We start from the raw sequence: 20,173 nt of genomic DNA on the forward strand, positions 1-20,173 counted from the left end.
AGCACCATGATCCATGATGCGCGGCAGTACCGCCAGTAGCCGAGTATTCGACATTCGAGTAGTGGTGAGCGGTGAGTAGCGGCGGTGACGGCGGCAATGATGGTGAAGATGGAAGTCTGTTGCGCACGACGCTCCATTCACCCGTCGGTAGTTACCGCGAGCGGATGTGTCTCGTGACTCGCCGCGCCCGCGCTCGCGTAGTTGTGCTTTAGTCGATTAGTGTAACGCTATCGAAAAAGAAATATATGCGTATGTACGGCACGGAATAGGCTCCAGGGATCTAGTGATACGTGATCTAGCTAGCAGTTAGTGTATTGGTGCACGGTGATCTGCGGGAAATGTGTCGCCTTCGCCCAACCGGCTATTGAAAAGCCGTTCCGCGATTGCCGCTCCCGTTCGAGAACGCGATTCTCGTGAGAAGGATCTACACTCCGCGACCACGGACGAGATGACGGTCGCTGGAAAGGTAAACTTGTCGGATTTGATCTATCAATCGCGAATCGTCGTGAGAAACGATTTCTTGTGATTTTCTGGGACAACATCGGGATTGTTAAGATCGTTGAACCGCGAGACGCGTTTGAATATTCAGACTTTTGGTTGCGTTCGAGATCGTATTCTTTTCTTCTTTTTCTTTAAAGAAAAATCCTTAGAATAAAAAATTCATTCTTTTTAGAACTACGCACGCTATAGGTATTTTCAATCTTTTGATCGTTAATACTTTCAACTTTTCGATACTTTATACCTTGCTTTATACTTGATATCGTTTATAACATTATTGGCACTGGAGGTAATTCATTTATAATTTATTAACATAACTGTGACTGCGGTCAACTTGACAAATGCTTCGAAGTGTTTGACTAATCAAAACAAAGAATTTTACGAATTGACCAATTAATGAATAGTTTGATGCGTTTGTAACATTAAAGGCCGATTGTTTATTGGAAAGCTTTATCCAACAGATACCTATTGTCTGTCTTTACCTAGAAAGGAAAATAAAGGTAGACCCAAGTTTATCTGATTGATAAATTTACCAAGAAGTTGAAATAACCGAGTCTAATCTGACTGTAGCCTACAGGGTAAGTTCGGGGGAAATACTATGTTGGGTAAGATGTAACTTTTTTTATTTCCATGTTTATGCATTAATTGTGCTAATGATATGTCTGATTGATATTTTGTTTTATATTACATATAGCTGTTATTTTCTTATTTTTAATTTGGGATTTAGAGCCAGTTGTTCCAACTTCTTGATACATTTTTCTATCAAATAAGCATGTATCTATTTTTTTTCTAAATAAATAAAAACACATATTTATTTGATAGATAAATTTATCAAGAAGTTAGAACAACTAGCCCTTACTTAAGTAAATTGAAAAAATACTATTTTGATGTTATTTAACACAATATTTAGAGTTTATTTTAATTTTTTATGTGCTTTATTTCATAAATATGCGGTGAGTGACATTGAGTAGTGGCAAATGAATATTATGACTTCTTAAATAAATACCAATAGCATGGGTTACGTATAGAAATTTCTAACATTGTTTTTTCTAGTCATGTTGGGGTAAGATGCCATTTTTTTGTAACAACATATTATTTTCTGCCTAAAGAAGGGATAGAAATTATTTATTTAGGATATATCATTTTGTATTATTGTTATTGAGAAAAATAGCATATTTCATTATTTTTACCTAAGAAATGTAACTACTTATTTTGTAAGAAATCATTTTCAATTATTATTGAAATTAATAATAGTTATTAATTAACTTAATTATGTTAAAAGTTGTATGAACAAATTTAACTCAATTAAAGATTGCATTGAAATTAAATTAATTTAAATGAAAAGTTAATTTTGATAAATATTATACATATTAAATCAGAATATTTATTTTTAAAATTAGATACTCTTTACTTACTCTAAATAGCAAAATAATATAAATTATTAAATTAATTTAATATTTTATTTATATAGATTGTAAGTTTAAATAAAGTAAATAATTTTTGTATAAGAATATGTTTTTTTCTAAGAGTATTTTTTATTTAAGAGTATTTTTTTTCTTTAATATTTTTTGCATAATAAATTTTTAATTTAAGAAAAACGAAATTCTGTTTTAAAAATAAGTTGAAGTTAAAAATTAACATTTAAAATGAATATAAATTAAGTAAAAATTTATTAACTTTTTTAACTTTATTATTTGATTTTCAATTTTTTAATGAATTACTATTTTTTATTTTAATAATATTCACAGGAAATTTTTTTTTAAGTAGCGTTTCACTTTAATATTGTAATGAGCAAATTGTTTATGGAAACAATCGAAATTTAGTTTTATGTTAAAGTGACATTAGTTATTTAGTATAATGCGCAAGAAAATTTCATAATGCATAGACACTTAACCAGTCATAATTGATTTGGAAATATGTAAGAGTAAAATCCGAAAATATTTTATATTTGTCTTTTATTTTCTCTTATAGTCACTGCATAGAACATTATTTTCACAATAGTGGAAAGTAGAATTATACGGAAATGCTGTAGTTTTGTTTGTTTTTTAAGACTTGTTATTGCATGATTCTTTATTTTACACTCAGGAATATAAATGTCTATCCAATTTAAAGTTAGCTGTGTTCCGATATTCCACATAGAATACGTTATTTGTGTGCACTATAGAACGCAGCTAACTTTAAGTGGCTAAGTATATTTGTTCTCGTGTGTGTATATACATATACAACAAAAAAGATCACTTTTAGATAGTTCACTTTTTATTTCGGATACATCGAATTTTGACACGCGCGTAAGCTATCGCGTTATCGTCCATTTCGTGGCGTGATGTTATACGACATAATCAGGCTGACGTTAAACGTAACTATAATTATTCTTGTGATTAGCTGTCTGGTTTACATCGAGTTGGTTCACGCGGCCGCTAATTGGCTGCTTGATATCGCTGATAAACTGGGCGATAAGAAGGGGCAGACTGGTGAATTTTTAATTTTCCTGAAAGTCGCGTCATTTCTCACATAATTAGTTGTGTGAGTACAGTAAACAATGAGGAAATTGATGTTTAGAAATAATTTCAAGTCATGGTGACATAAATTTGCGTTTAAAGTGTTTCTCAAAATGATATTAAATCAATTAGTTTTTTTATTACAATTTGATATCAAGTTTTTCAAAGATGCAAAAGTAAAGATAAGAAGGGTAGTAAAAATGTAACAATAAATGTTTTCTTCTTCAGCTATTTTCACATGGACTTAAGGGGATTCTAAAGTCTGTAAATTATAACAGAACTTATTTTAGTTACTTAAACTTTTGCTTAAACATACTTTGGACAATACATTTTAAATATTACGGCATATACTTTTCGAAGATTAAACACACATTGCATCTACTTTAAAATTATATATATAATTTATTATAAAATAATGATGTTTTGATTCTAATTAAATTCTTAGTTAAACATATGATTTAATATTTGTCTTTAAATATGTTTTTTAACAGTCTTAAAAAATATACTTATAAAAATACTTTTCTTAAGTTGATACTTTTTATATACTCGTAAGTAATAAATAACTTTCTTTTTTTAAATTTTGTTTAGGTTATTCAATAAAAAAAATGATGTGACGATGACTTTTTTACTAAAAAATTTTTTTTAGACTAAAAATTTTTGGAAAGCGTTGTTTAATGTGCTTTATTTATCGGAGACGAAAAAGGAACGTACTGCTTGAAAAGGATCGGATGATCGTATTTGGTGAACGCGCGCTCTTTAAGGCATGTTTCCGGGTTGGAATACTCGATGTTCGGGCCTTTCACGCAATCGTGCGAGAGAGCACGGCAAAGTGGACACAGCCGCTAATTGGGCTCGCATTAATCATTCGAAACTCGGCTCGCGCCAGTCTACTCGGTTGGAAGTGTGTCGAATCCGGTTGAATGCCGTACCACACCTCGTGTGCGGCGAAGATGAGCGCAGAAACGCGACTGTTGTACATAAGTGGCGGCATTCCTTCCGGAGCAACGGATGTCGATGAACAATCCTGACTCTCTCTCTTTCACAATCTCAGGTTTCTCATTCATGAGATGAACAGGAAATTCTTTTATTAATTTGACAAATAGTAAAGGAAAATTGCCAATATCACTTTGTTTTTGGATTACATTTCTTAAACAACAGCAAAAATAAATTGTTTAAAATATAAGTACAATAAAATTGATCACAATACGTATCTTGAATATTCTGATAATATCAGCAATGTACTTTTGTGATATTCTCTGAACATTCTTAGTAAATCTTTGTGCTCTTAGGGACGATGTCTCTCTGACATTTTTATTTAGCAAATGACACCGACAATTATAGAATTAATAATAACATAATAACTTAATAAATTTTATATTCATTTTACTAATTAATTATAATTTATATATATTAATTTTATTAATTTATTTTAATATTGTATTTTGGTAATGTGAAATATAACTTTAGTTTTTTACTTTAGTCAAGAAAAAGCATAATACCAAGGAAGCAAATAAGAAATAAGCGAAAATATATAATTAATAGAGGGATAAAGACAGGGACGAAAATGAAATTACAAGGATGGGAATGAAGATGTGGAGATTGTGCAAGATCTTTCTGTGTATACATCCTATAACTGGCATCACCACGACGCGTGCGACATCGGAATAAATTAAATACTTTCTGGTACCGGTATTGGTATCGAACCATCCTTCTTCTGTCCTATACCATCCTTTTCTGTAACTCATTTTCTATACATAGAAACCACGGAACAAGTTTCAGGAATATTCAAAGATAAAGCGAAAACAAATTCTTGGAGGCGTTTCTTCATTTCAAACAATCATACACCAGCGTCATTGGATTTTAACTTCTTAAATATTTTAAAGTGACAAAATAATGTTACATTATTTAAAAATAATGTTAAGAATAATATACATAGTATCTAGCTTTAGAATTTTATTATTGCATAGTAATATTATAGATATAATAATAATAGAAGAACATAAACAGATATGTAAAACACAATTAAGATAGTTTTATATTTAAACAAAAGTTTTGAAATAAATTCCAATTTTATATTTTGTCTGAACTATAGTTTTTTTTTTAATTAAAAGTTGACCAATTATATTATTTTTGTGAAAAAATTAAATTCGAAGTAGTTTTATTGTCAAACAAAAATTCTTATTTTGATATGATCACTATTTATTTTTAAAAACTCAATTTTATAAACTAGGAAAATATTTACTGACTTTTTATGAGAGAAATTAAATAAAATATAGTTTATTAAAATATTGATGTATACATATATGTGATGCAGGTTTTTTGGAAATCATTACCTATATAAGTTTGTATTTCTTTAACTTATGTATCTGAAATTTCTTAGAAAAACTATTTATATATTTTTTAAACAGTTTACAAAATAGATATTAACAAAATAAAGACCGATTACTTTGATTAAAAAAATTATTCTAAATTGTTTGCAGATCTGGAAATTTTTATTCTTATATTATTAAGAGAAAGGCACCGAATTTGGAACACTACTTTGTTTTTGGACAATATTTTTTTAAATAATAATTAGAAAATGTCGAAACACAAATACAAATTAGAAAGTATCTTCTATCAAATGATATAGTAATTTTTATAATACTGTTTTTTTTTTAATAATTAATGTTTTTGTGACACATGTCAGAAAGGGCATCTGACGATATGAGCCCCTAATTTGGAATTCGTATACGATCGAAGTATTATTGTAATACATTTCATTGATTTATACATCTTATTATGTATTATGTAGTCCTGCATACTCAATGTTATTCCGTTAGGCTTGCCTAAGAGACATAATCGTGCAAATATAACTCTCATTTTTGCGAATTTGGCTTTAATAGATTTTATATAGAAAAGGATATGAATGTATGAAATATGGATTTTTACTTCTTTAATTTATCCTATGTAAACATCTGTAGGATCCAAGAGATTTGTCAAAACTCTGTCATTTTTGTTATTAAATTTTTATTAGACATTGTTATTAAATAACAAAGTTCTCGGGTCTCACAGACCCACAGATGTCTTCGTAAGGTACCAAAAATATAAGTGTCTACCTAGGATTAACTAAACAAATCATATTTTTATCGATATTTGTATGGTGCGATGTTTAATTTTCAAGAAATAAGGGAGTTCGAATTTAGGAAACTTCCAAATTCAGTCAGTGCCTTTTCTCTATAATTCGACTATTTTAATAATGCAGGATATGTTGCCTTATTATTTTTAACGGCTAGTTAGTGTTATCTTGTTCTAACAGACTTGTACTGTATAAAAAAATATAAAATATAAAATTTAAACGGTCGCTCTTAGAGGTACTCGTAAAATCCGATCCTACGTGATAGAATTTATCTTAATTACCCCTCAATCCCTACCGTGTTTTTCGGCACCCTCTATTCTTACCTATGAGTCGTTTTTGTCTTCGCCCTTATAACCATTAGAAATAATAGCTTTAAAAATCTGAAAAAAATCATGTATACTCTTTAAATATTTCTCTTTAAAAAACTACCATTATATTATCCCCCCCCCCAAATTTAATATGTATTTTTTAATAAACAGTGAGAAAAATCGGTAAAAAAGTTAATTAAAAAAAATATATATATAGCGATGGTAAAAATTTTGAAAAAAAATTTTTAAGAATTAGTTTCTGGAAGGGAAAAAGCTCCTCTTTACGAAAAAAATGTTTGATAAACGTAGAATGAAAGCAAATATCCAATTTCAGCATATAAAAATTGGAATTTTTCGAGGATGATGAATAGCGTTGTAAAATAAGGAAACATCAATAAATCAACAATTTTTTTCAGTTTAAAGTTTTAACAAATTATCATTTAATACATAGTAAAAATACAAAATTTTGTTATAAAAATAGAAAAAGAACAGTTTAAAAACAGTCGCGACAGCAATTTAAACGATGATCATCGCAAACGGGTTTGTTGCATCGAGCACAACATTGATTGGTTTTTATATCTTTTTTATATAAACAATAAAAACATCTTTTTCTTTTTTTAAATTTATTAGTTAATGTTTAATGTTCCCAATATTTGCCGAATGCTAAATTGTATTGGTCTGCTTAAAGTATTCTGGATTTCTAACCTCCATTGTAGATGTTTAACTTAAAATATATACATAATTATGTACTAAAATGCATGTATGTGTCCGAAAATACTTAATTAACAAAAAAAATTTTTTTTGAAAAAGTCATTTTTACTTACGTAATCCCTACCTATGGGTCGAAAACGTCCTATTCGAATTTTACCTGGCTAGCGTTTGCAGTAAAACAAACAGATCGGGTTGGCCTTGTGCACTGAAGACCCTTTCCCCCCAAAGTTTTTTTTAATACAACTTTGATGGCGCTAGCGTCGCGGTTGTACGAAAAATTAGGGATAGTAGTGTTAAGCAGGACGAAAACGATACATAGGTAAGGATTGAGGGTTAAAGAATAGTTTTATTTGGTCATAACTAAATCATTGTATTGATATAATATCTTCTACGTGAATTTACATACGTTTTTGAGTTTATCAAACTGCGCACCGAATAAATTTTCAATCTTGAAACACAATTCTAAATCAAATAATAATAATAATAATAATAATCTTTATTAACGGGTATAAGCCCTTTAGTGTACAAAATGTCAAAAGCAACAGCACTTAAAACACTACAATGGTGAGTGATAAACGGTTGACATAATCAGAGTTAAGACAACAGTCGAATAAGCTTGCGCGTAAAAGCAGCCTCCGAGTTATTAAAAAAGTCAATTTTATAAGAGTAGTCATTTGCCAATAATATTATAGTGTTAAATTGATAATCAATCACTGATTATCAATAACTTCTTTAATTAACTTGCAGTTATAGTATTTCAGTATAATAAAATTTTGGCGTAAAAACGTTGTTTCAATGTTATCTTACGAATAGAAAAAGATAAACGGATGATGTAAATTAATAACACAGGCCCACAAAAAGAGTACCCTGCGCCATGGACCAGACCAGGTTATTTCCATGTATTTTAGCCCGCTAAAAATGAATCTGATGTTAGTTTTGCTTCACCACATCTCAGTTTTTTTTTACCCTCAGAAAACACCTTAAATGCCCCATAACCTGATAACCTATTAATCCAAACGACGAGAAAAATTCTAACATAATACTGTAACTTTGACATTACTACGATCTCCAGTGTCCTCTGGGGTAGCAGGGTTTTTAATTCCGATACTAGAATTAAAGATCTGAGAAGATTCTGCTTTCTCAGATCTCAATACGGAATGCTCTTTATTTTAAGAAATCAAGGGTTCTCACTATATCAGTAACTAAATCTCTATAGTCTTTACTTCGGTAATTACCCAAGAAGTTTTTGATTACTTTCTTAAAACTAAACCAGCTCGTTCGTCAATATTTATTGTATCGAGAAATCCTTGATTTTTTAAACAAAGGGCATCCCGTATTAGGAATTTCCTAGAATGTTGTTTTATCCTATCGAATAGAATCTTTAATTTCACGTCTTGGAATTAAAAAATCTGCTGCCTCAGAATATGCTGGAAATGGTTGTAATGTCAAAGTTACAGTATCATGTTAGTTTTTTTCTCATCGTTTGCATCAAATTCTCAAGGTTATGGAGTAATGAGGTTTGCTATTAAAATGGATTATTAGGTTATTATAATAATAAATTATATTGGATCACAAAATTTAATGTAGGAGTAAAAGTCAGAAATCTTCGATTTTGATTTTTTAAGAGTGGAAAAAATCTGAGATATAGTGGAGCAAAACTGACATCAGATTTGTTTTTAGCGGGTTAAAATATGTAGAAATAACCTGATCTAATTCGGCAAGATACTTTTTTGTGTAATTTATTTTATTATTTATTGTCAGTTTTATATTCGATAACATCTAAAAATTATGCGATCCAAATATACGTACTTGGCGTTTCCTTATGACAAAACCAAATAATAATGTCGAGAGAGCTAACGCAGGAGAGAAAGTACGTAGCAATGGAACTTTCTTTGAAAAATTGCCGTCTTGCAATTGATCTATCTTTTCGCGGACTTTCTAACGAGACTCTAGCCGACATCTGTACGACCGATATTTCAGCAATTGGATCAAAATATAAACGTTCATGATTGTGACTTTAGAAATTTGATATGGTATCTTTCATCTGAAAACATACACTGAAAAAAAAAGATTACAATTACCATAATTTAACTGTTATTTATAGTTATTTTTGGTGCCAACATATGTTTATAATTTTAATCATCCCAATTATAATAATTATTATTATATTAATTGTATAAATAAATTTAATTTTGTGATCCAATATATTTTATTATTATAATAACCTAATAACTCATTAATAGCAAACCTCCCATAACCTTGGGAATTTGATGTAAACGATGAGAAAAATTCTAACATAATACTGTAACTTTGACATTACAACCATCTCCAGCATATTCTGAGGCAACAGGTTTTTTAATTCCGATACGAGAAATAGTATAAGTAAAGTTAAAAAATAATTATACTTATAACTGTGACTGCATTTATTACAGAAATGTTAATTTTTAGCATCCATATCTTTATATTTTATTTGAAATTATTATAATTATAATAAAAGTTTTTTATAGTAGAACCATAAATACACACAAAGTTTTTATTATAAATATAACAGTAAGCTATAAAAGTGGGTCTCTTAAACATAATTATTTTATCATACAATATAGACACAGTACCAAACAGTAAACAAAAAAAAGTGAACAGTAAAAAAACTTTTTTTTCTTCCGTATACATATTAATGATATGATTTTTTGTCTATTGGTATAATATATGTAAGACACTACCACGTGTCTCTTGAGAGAGAGAGAGGGGAAGAGAGAGAGAGAGAGAGAGAGAGAGAGAGAGAGAGAGAGAGAGAGAGAGAGAGAGAGAGAGAGAGAGAGAGAGAGAGATACGTATAGAATTGCATAATATACAAAATACACTGAAAATTTTCTCTTAAAATTTATCCATAAAATCATATGATAATTTAATATATACATGGAAGAATTTTACTATAATTTTCTGATAAAACATATAAAAATTTGCCTAAAATTATAATAAAATTATATTATTAAACAACTATAAATAATTATTTAAAATTAAATTATTATAATTAACCCTTCGCATATACACTGGTGGTTACCACCCATAAAATAAAAATTCAGCGCTTTGTACCTTTTAAGTACCGTAATAAACGAAAAAAAAACTCAAAAACTGCAAAAAATGGAAAAACTAAATTTTTTTAAATCACGAAATATAATAATTTTTAAAAATATGAAATTTCTTAAATTTTAATATTAAAAGTATGTAAATATTTTTTATAAACATTAAAGTTAATCCATTAATTTTTTCAGAACTTTAGCAATAAATAATAAATATTTCAAAAGATACAGCTGTTTGAAAATTGCCACGAGTTGCAACCACCCAGTGTGTATATGAAGATTGAAAAAACAAGTGTGTATACGAATAATTAATGTTAAATGATTTTAATTTCAATTAAAATTATTGAAATTATACACCGAGAAAAATTTCTAGAAAATAATGATCGGATTAGCGTATCATAAAGTAACAAACGGATATTTTCAGATAAAAATTTGACTTGGAATTATTGAAATGTACAAAAATAAACGGAAAATAAATATCTATTATTTTAAAATGAATTATTTGTTTTTTTTTACATTCCGATGATTTTGTTCCTAATAAAGCGTAGTTGGACTTTTATTCAATCTAAGTATCCATTTGTTATTTTTTGAAATTTTGAAAGAATAACTTGATTGAACAATTTTCTCAGTATAGTAAAATTCTTTGCTATACACGTTGTTTCATGATTACCATTATTTGAAGGGTTTAAAAATGCCTTTTTTAAGTAGAATTTTGAAAGAATAAACGGAGATCCGGATTTTGGTGCCGTTTCCAAATTTAATCGTGACTGAATATTATAGATGACTCGATTGGTTCTCTTTTTTCTTCTATTTTTCTTATTTTTTTAATCTCTCTGTCATGTATATCACATAAACGTCGTCCATCGTTCTTCGTGTGTACTCGATACGTTAAGACTAGATCCGGGAGTGGTGGGCGGCGATGCAAGGTTGTCGAGAAATTCGTCGCGACGTATACGCAACGCCGTCGATTTTAGTTTTTGATCTTAATCAGCCGAGGCTTATTTTATGAATTGCACATGGGAGTTTGGGAGGGTCCTACATTTTTTGAAAATCGGGTAACAGACTTTAGTGCTGCAGATAAACTTATTATTTTCAACATGATACAGTTAGGAATAAATTCAAATCTTTTATTTATTTTGATATAATACTGTACTGATGGTTATTTCACTGATTGTGAGAGAAAAATGTTTGGCTATAATTGATAAAATAATTATAGTTATGAGCACAATTTTTACAGTTACTATTAGCAGTTGTCCGATCAAAATTGAAATTTGAAACCGAAACAAACTTCAAGTTAGTTTTTACCAAAACCGAAACTTTTTAATCAAGCTTAGTAAAGTTTATGGACAAAAATACTTTGTTTCAAAAATTTAGACATGTTTAAATTTTAAATTACTATTTACAAATGATATAATAATAGCTTATTGGAAAATTTTTATTGAAACCTAATAAGTAAGAAACATTAAATCAGTTTTTTAAAATATTTTTTTAATTTAAAAGTTTATGTAAATTCTATGAACATTATGACTGATGATATTATAATTATAATATTTCATAAATGTGTTTGAATTGTTACTTCGTACGTTGCGAAAAATAAAATATTAATTAAGCACATTTCAATCAATTGTATGTATATATCAAGAAATTAAAATAATTGCATAACTTTTTTTGAGACGAAAGAAACAAAACTCGGAAAATAAAATTCATCACAGGTTAACGTTTCAAAAAAGTTCTTTCTGTGGTTGAATGGCGCGAATGTCGAAGCATCTATATACAACAGTGACTTATTTTACAAATTTAAAAGAACAAAACAATTTATAAATTATATTACTTGTATTCCAGATTTGCAATATTGAACTTTTTTTACAAAATTTATTATTTATTAATGAAATATTTATAATTAAAGAAATATTTATCGATAGTCAAGAATGTTACACTGAAAAAAGAATTTTGTTGAATTGATTGGAAATCAGGATCTGGCTGAATCCGATCAGATTTCCAATTAATTCAAAAGACTCTTTTTAGTGTATGAATATGTTGACATATCTATATGTATTCTATTGTTATTGGAATGAGTATGAAGTAAACAAGAATAGGATCATTGAGAAACTCAATTATTCTGAGAATCAATTACGTTTCTTTATTTTAATTATTTCGGAGATCAATCTTTCGTAATTAGGTTTAGAATTTAAGATCTTAAGGGGGAACAATACGGTGACGGCAATAAAAAAAGGCTATATTTAAGATTTTCTTTACTCATACATTGCAGAAATGTCGGAGTTAGTGAGTTGAAAAGTACATACTTTGAATTTAGCTTACGAATTTTTTTATTAAGAAGTATGTATTTTAAAGTACAATTGCAGAGATTGCTGCAACGTGCTGCACGGAAGAAGCAGTCTTACTGGTTATCACCATAACTCGTCTAATAAATGATTTAAAAATTAAAAGAAAAATTGTTTTAATCTATATTAGTATGGTTTCAATTAAGCGTATCCGATGTTTAAAAAACAAATTATTAAAATGGCAGCTCTTAAAAAAAAGTTACAAAAATCAGGTTCAAAAATTCGTCTTTTTAGGGGCTAAAAAAATATTAAATATTAGTATTAAAAAATCCGTACGCTTAACTGAAAAGAATTTTATGTAGATTATCGACGTTTAAACAAAATTTTAATGCGATTTTAATTGATGGAGAAATTGTGATAACCAGTTGAAAAAAATTAACTTGAAAACCTTAAATTAATGTAACTTAACTTCTTATTTGTACGAATTTTATCATAATATTTTAGGACAATATTCTAAAAGATGCATATTCTCCAATTATATAAAAAAGAAACAAACTATTTTTGGATAGTTTTATTCTGTTGTTCCCCATTAATGTTATTCCAATCAAATGATTGATTTATCTTTATTATATGATCGATGACCACAGAGTATCTCGATAATTTCCAATCTTATGTTATTAGCATGTTCTTTAATCTTTTAACTGTGGAACAGAAATCAATGTTTTGTGCCATTTTTGTGGTAAAAAAGTTTTACAATTTCATCCACAAATTAATTTTCTACATTTTTGGAGTCATTGATTTTGAATTTGAGATCAGAATTTTAAAATTAAAAATGGCGGATTAATTTCCAAATTAGAAATTCATTTTCAAGAAAATCTGATTATTTTTAAAAATTTAGATGCGCCATATTGGATCCGGTATTTTGAATTTTGTAATTTTGACATAAAATTTAGATTTAGCTACCCAGAAAACTTATAGAAACTCATTTTCAAGAAAATTGGATTATTTTTGGAAACTTTGATGCGTATTGGGGGGGATCTGCCATTTTAAATTTTGCAATTTAGACGTTCAATTTGAATTCAGCAACCTCAAAAACCTCGTGGAATACTTGATACTATAAAAATTTCAGTATTTTAACTTTTTTTTTTCGAGATGCATATTTATGTGTCACCTACACTAATGGCACGTCTTATTTTTACACATATATGTGTCATTTACAGCGAAGGGGTTAAGTCTGGTTTTTAGCTGTCTTTTTATCTGTTCTACATATGATGCATAGCAGTTTTGCAGCAAATTTTGTAAACTACTTTATTTCTCGAATTGTAATCCGTTTTACCTTTATGTACTTTTATAAACATATTTAATTTATTAAGACATCTAAATCCAACTGTGAACAAGATTAATTAGTGAAGATGCTGTTTCCGAAATATTATGTATGTTAAACATTATTTACACAAAACGACGCTTGTCGCTGGTGTCTTTTATCGTCAAGTTGTCACTTTTCCAAAGCAAATCTAACTGATAGAATTCGATAGTGTTAAATTATTTACATGTTGCCGAATACTACGGAGTCGCCGTTTTTGCATTTTCTATTTGCTAGCGTTTACGATTATTTTCAAGTCGCGGCTAGATTAATGATTGCTAATAAGACATGAATAATTTGTCAATATAATTAAAGCTGATAAAGATGCACGCGTTAAGTATATGCGAACCGACCCGGCATCTATTATCTAGTAAAAATGTTTTATATGTAATTATATTTAATTATGTATAATTATATGTAATTTTATATATGCTATCTATTTCTATACATCAACAGCAAGCGTCAAAAATCACTTAGTATTGTGGCGAAACAATTTTTTACGCTGATACTATTTATTTGACAAGAGCGGTCAAGTTGGACATGCTTAACTTAATTTGTCGCAGCGATTATTAAACGCCGCCGTGACCTTAAAATTGTAGACGGTAGCATTCGCTTACGAATTAAGACGCTTGTAAAAAAACGATAAAAGTCACTCCGTGCAAATAATGCTTATTGTAGCGGAGCGATTTTTTTACACTGGTACTATTCGTTTGACAAGAGCAGTAAAGTTAAACATTCAACTTTGTCGCAGCGATTATTAGATGTCGCGAAATTGTAGACACTAGCGAATAAAAAATCAGCGTTTTTATCAGCAAATTTGCTGACGAATTAAGACGCTTGTTCAAAAACGAAAAATCGCTTCTTGTAAATAACGTAAAATAAGATAATACTAAGTATTTTTTAATTAGTAGTTAGATTTATTTAATTATCTTTTTTTATCAAAGTTTTTTGGTAACAATTAGTCAGTTTTTTATATTTGTGTTGAATTATTGTATATTTATATTTTATATATTTTAAAATATATTTTTTATATATTTATATATTATTTATTTATTTGTAATTTTAAATTTAATTAGTTTTACATTTTTTATAACAATTTATCATTCCATCAGTCTATCATTTTTTAAAACATGTTTAGAATAGTCCTAATTTCAAATCTATGTATTCCCATTTTCTTAATTATATCTATAGCTAGTAATATAAAAAATTATTACAATCGATTATAATATTTCATAATTTTGTGATCTTTGAAATCGATTTTAGATTTACATTAGCAAGTTTTACAATTCTGATTAGAAACTCGAAATCTTTGATTATAAAACTGCTTAGAATGTATTTTTTTAAGAATGCTAATAATATTTACTAAAATATATTAATAAATAATTTTATACGACTCTAGCCATTATGAATATTTAGATCCTTTTTCGAGTTTGCGTTTATAGTTGTCATGCATACTCAAAAGAGATTAATATACAAAAATATCAAATAGTATAAATAAGATGATAAATAAGACAAATGTTTTCATATGATATATATTTTTTTAATTAAGCATTTATTAATATACTTATGGAAAAAATTGCACATACAATTATTTATATATAATAATTAAATATAAAACTGTGTTTATTTACTACGAGACATTATCTTAACTTTTACCTGTTAAAAAAATCCTCCAATTAAAGAAAAACGAGAGTTACTAATTAAAAGTTAAACATTAAATTTAAAAATCTTAATTTTTGTATAATAATAAGATATATTTCCAGTAGACGTCTATAAAGCTGGCACAGCCACTTTAGCACAATCGAATAAAACTTATATAAAAATTTAGTGCTCTTTTGTTGCTAATTAGTTGCTCCATTCCCAATTTTGTTGCTCCAGCCGATTCGGAGAAAATAGAGGCTGTGCCAACTTAAAATTTAGTTAGCACAACCAATAAAAATTTTTTTAAAAAATTAAACAAATGCGGTGGATTCCTTTAGATCTAATTAGTTGCTAATTAGTTGCTCTATTCCCAAATTTTTTGCTCCATTATTAAACCCCGAAAACCACCCCAAAATTACCCTAGAGCAACAAAACATTCTAAAATTATAAATAACCACATATATCGAATGATAACAGTTCCTCGGTTTTATTGCTCGAAATTTATAACAATTCCGATTTTGTTGCTCCACCTTTATTGATTAAAAACCACCCCCAGCCACTCCACATTAGCACAACACCTTAAAACTGAAAATAGTAGCTAAATCTCGACAGATAACGCTTCACAGATTTTGTTGCTCGCAGTTTATAACAATTCTGATTTTGTTGCTCCATCAATATCGATTAAAAACCACCCCTAACAACTCCACATTAGCATAACAATAAAACTGAAAATAGTAATTATATCTCGATACTGATAACGCTTCACCGATTTTGTTGCTTGCAGTTTATAACTTTATTGCAATAAACAATTGACAACAAATTCAAAACTTGCATATCTTTTCAGAAACTAAATCGAGAAAGACTTTAATACCGAAATTAGTCTAGCAACAAATTCTATAAGAGTACTTTACTCTTGAACGCGTCCCAGCACAACCACTCTTTCAGCTAGTTTTTTGCAATAAACAATTAGCAACAAATTCGGAAACTGCATATCCTTTGAGCACCTAAATCGAGAAACATTTTAATACCGTAATTAGTCGAGCAACAAATTCTGTAAGGGTACTTTACTCTTGAACGCGTCCCAACACAACCACTCTTTCAGCCAGTTTTTTGCAATAAACAATTAGCAACAAATTCGGAAACTGCATATCCTTTGAGCACCTAAATTGAGAAACATTTTAATACCCTAATTAGTCGAGCAACAAATTCTGTAAGGGTACTTTACTCTTGAACGCGTCCCAGCACAACCACTCTTTCAGCCAGTTTTTTGCAATAAACAATTAGCAACAAATTCGGAAACTGCATATCCTTTGAGCACCTAAATCGAGAAACATTTTAATAGCGTAATTAGTCGAGCAACAAATTCTGTAAGGGTACTTTACTCTTGAACGCGTCCCAGCACAACCACTCTTTCAGCCAGTTTTTTGCAATAAACAATTAGCAACAAATTCGGAAACTGCATATCCTTTGAGCACCTAAATTGAGAAACATTTTAATAGCGTAATTAGTCGAGCAACAAATTCTGTAAGGGTACTTTACTCTTGAACGCGTCCCAGCACAACCACTCTTTCAGCCAGTTTTTTGCAATAAACAATTAGCAACAAATTCGGAAACTGCATATCCTTTGAGCACCTAAATCGAGAAACATTTTAATAGCGTAATTAGTCGAGCAACAAATTCTGTAAGGGTACTTTACTCTTGAACGCGTCCCAGCACAACCACTCTTTCAGCCAGTTTTTTGCAATAAACAATTAGCAACAAATTTGGAAACTGCAAATCCTTTGAGCACCTAAATCGAGAAACATTTTAATACCGTAATTAGTCGAGCAACAAATTCTGTAAGGGTACTTTACTCTTGAACGCGTCCCAACACAACCACTCTTTCAGCCAGTTTTTTGCAATAAACAGATAGCAACAAATTCGGAAACTGCATATCCTTTGAGCACCTAAATTGAGAAACATTTTAATACCCTAATTAGTCGAGCAACAAATTCTGTAAGGGTACTTTACTCTTGAACGCGTCCCAACACAACCACTCTTTCAGCCAGTTTTTTGCAATAAACAATTAGCAACAAATTCGGAAACTGCATATCCTTTGAGCACCTAAATTGAGAAACATTTTAATACCCTAATTAGTCGAGCAACAAATTCTGTAAGGGTACTTTACTCTTGAACGCGTCCCAGCACAACCACTCTTTCAGCCAGTTTTTTGCAATAAACAATTAGCAACAAATTCGGAAACTGCATATCCTTTGAGCACCTAAATTGAGAAACATTTTAATACCCTAATTAGTCGAGCAACAAATTCTGTAAGGGTACTTTACTCTTGAACGCGTCCCAGCACAACCACTCTTTCAGCCAGTTTTTTGCAATAAACAATTAGCAACAAATTCGGAAACTGCATATCCTTTGAGCACCTAAATCGAGAAACATTTTAATAGCGTAATTAGTCGAGCAACAAATTCTGTAAGGGTACTTTACTCTTGAACGCGTCCCAGCACAACCACTCTTTCAGCCAGTTTTTTGCAATAAACAATTAGCAACAAATTTGGAAACTGCAAATCCTTTGAGCACTTAAATCGAGAAACATTTTAATACCGTAATTAGTCGAGCAACAAATTCTGTAAGGGTACTTTACTCTTGAACGCGTCCCAACACAACCACTCTTTCAGCCAGTTTTTTGCAATAAACAGATAGCAACAAATTCGGAAACTGCATATCCTTTGAGCACCTAAATTGAGAAACATTTTAATACCCTAATTAGTCGAGCAACAAATTCTGTAAGGGTACTTTACTCTTGAACGCGTCCCAGCACAACCACTCTTTCAGCCAGTTTTTTGCAATAAACAATTAGCAACAAATTCGGAAACTGCATATCCTTTGAGCACCTAAATCGAGAAACATTTTAATAGCGTAATTAGTCGAGCAACAAATTCTGTAAGGGTACTTTACTCTTGAACGCGTCCCAGCACAACCACTCTTTCAGCCAGTTTTTTGCAATAAACAATTAGCAACAAATTCGGAAACTGCATATCCTTTGAGCACCTAAATTGAGAAACATTTTAATACCCTAATTAGTCGAGCAACAAATTCTGTAAGGGTACTTTACTCTTGAACGCGTCCCAGCACAACCACTCTTTCAGCCAGTTTTTTGCAATAAACAATTAGCAACAAATTTGGAAACTGCAAATCCTTTGAGCACTTAAATCGAGAAACATTTTAATACCGTAATTAGTCGAGCAACAAATTCTGTAAGGGTACTTTACTCTTGAACGCGTCCCAGCACAACCACTCTTTCAGCCAGTTTTTTGCAATAAACAGATAGCAACAAATTCGGAAACTGCATATCCTTTGAGCACCTAAATTGAGAAACATTTTAATACCCTAATTAGTCGAGCAACAAATTCTGTAAGGGTACTTTACTCTTGAACGCGTCCCAGCACAACCACTCTTTCAGCCAGTTTTTTGCAATAAACAATTAGCAACAAATTCGGAAACTGCATATCCTTTGAGCACCTAAATCGAGAAACATTTTAATACCGTAATTAGTTGAGCAACAAATTCTTTAAGGGTACTTTACTCTTGAACGCGTCCCAACACAACCACTCTTTCAGCCAGTTTTTTGCAATAAACAATTAGCAACAAATTCGGAAACTGCATATCCTTTGAGCACCTAAATTGAGAAACATTTTAATACCCTAATTAGTCGAGCAACAAATTCTGTAAGGGTACTTTACTCTTGAACGCGTCCCAGCACAACCACTCTTTCAGCAAGTTTTTTGCAATAAACAATTCTTACAGAATTTGTTGCTCGACTAATTACGGTATTAAAATGTTTCTCGATTTAGGTGCTCAAAGGATAGGCAGTTTCCGAATTTGTTGCTAATTGTTTATTGCAAAAAACTGGCTGAAAGAGTGGTTGTGTTGGGACGCGTTCAAGAGTAAAGTACCCTTACAGAATTTGTTGCTCGACTAATTACGGTATTAAAATGTTTCTCAATTTAGGTGCTCAAAGGATATGCAGTTTCCGAATTTGTTGCTATCTGTTTATTGCAAAAAACTGGCTGAAAGAGTGGTTGTGTTGGGACGCGTTCAAGAGTAAAGTACCCTTACAGAATTTGTTGCTCGACTAATTACGGTATTAAAATGTTTCTCGATTTAAGTGCTCAAAGGATTTGCAGTTTCCAAATTTGTTGCTAATTGTTTATTGCAAAAAACTGGCTGAAAGAGTGGTTGTGCTGGGACGCGTTCAAGAGTAAAGTACCCTTACAGAATTTGTTGCTCGACTAATTAGGGTATTAAAATGTTTCTCAATTTAGGTGCTCAAAGGATATGCAGTTTCCGAATTTGTTGCTAATTGTTTATTGCAAAAAACTGGCTGAAAGAGTGGTTGTGTTGGGACGCGTTCAAGAGTAAAGTACCCTTACAGAATTTGTTGCTCGACTAATTACGGTATTAAAATGTTTCTCGATTTAGGTGCTCAAAGGATATGCAGTTTCCGAATTTGTTGCTAATTGTTTATTGCAAAAAACTAGCTGAAAGAGTGGTTGTGCTGGGACGCGTTCAAGAGTAAAGTACTCTTATAGAATTTGTTGCTAGACTAATTTCGGTATTAAAGTCTTTCTCGATTTAGTTTCTGAAAAGATATGCAAGTTTTGAATTTGTTGTCAATTGTTT

The 20,173-nt window shown here is 30.0% G+C and overlaps 1 protein-coding gene across 9 annotated transcripts in view; it reads left to right on the top strand.

Annotated features, from left to right (window-relative positions):
• Nucleotides 1-20,173, top strand: part of LOC105840104 (probable ribonuclease ZC3H12D) — an 81,072-nt gene continuing 60,899 nt past the window's right edge. For 2 of the 9 annotated variants that reach the window (XM_036287694.1, XM_036287695.1), the window contains exons 1-3: nt 49-466; nt 985-998; nt 1,069-1,103. Coding sequence is in view for 1 of the 9 variants with exons in the window: in XM_028192886.2 (XP_028048687.1) it covers nt 449-466 (18 nt within the window). In the remaining 8 variants the exon portion in view is untranslated. Of the gene's footprint in view, nt 467-959; nt 1,104-20,173 lie in introns of all 9 variants that reach the window. The other 7 variants (XM_036287693.1, XM_028192890.2, XM_036287691.1 and 4 more) reach the window with 7 other exon arrangements.

Source organism: Monomorium pharaonis, chromosome 5 (genome assembly GCF_013373865.1).
Source record: "Monomorium pharaonis isolate MP-MQ-018 chromosome 5, ASM1337386v2, whole genome shotgun sequence".
NCBI lineage: Eukaryota > Metazoa > Arthropoda > Insecta > Hymenoptera > Formicidae > Monomorium > Monomorium pharaonis.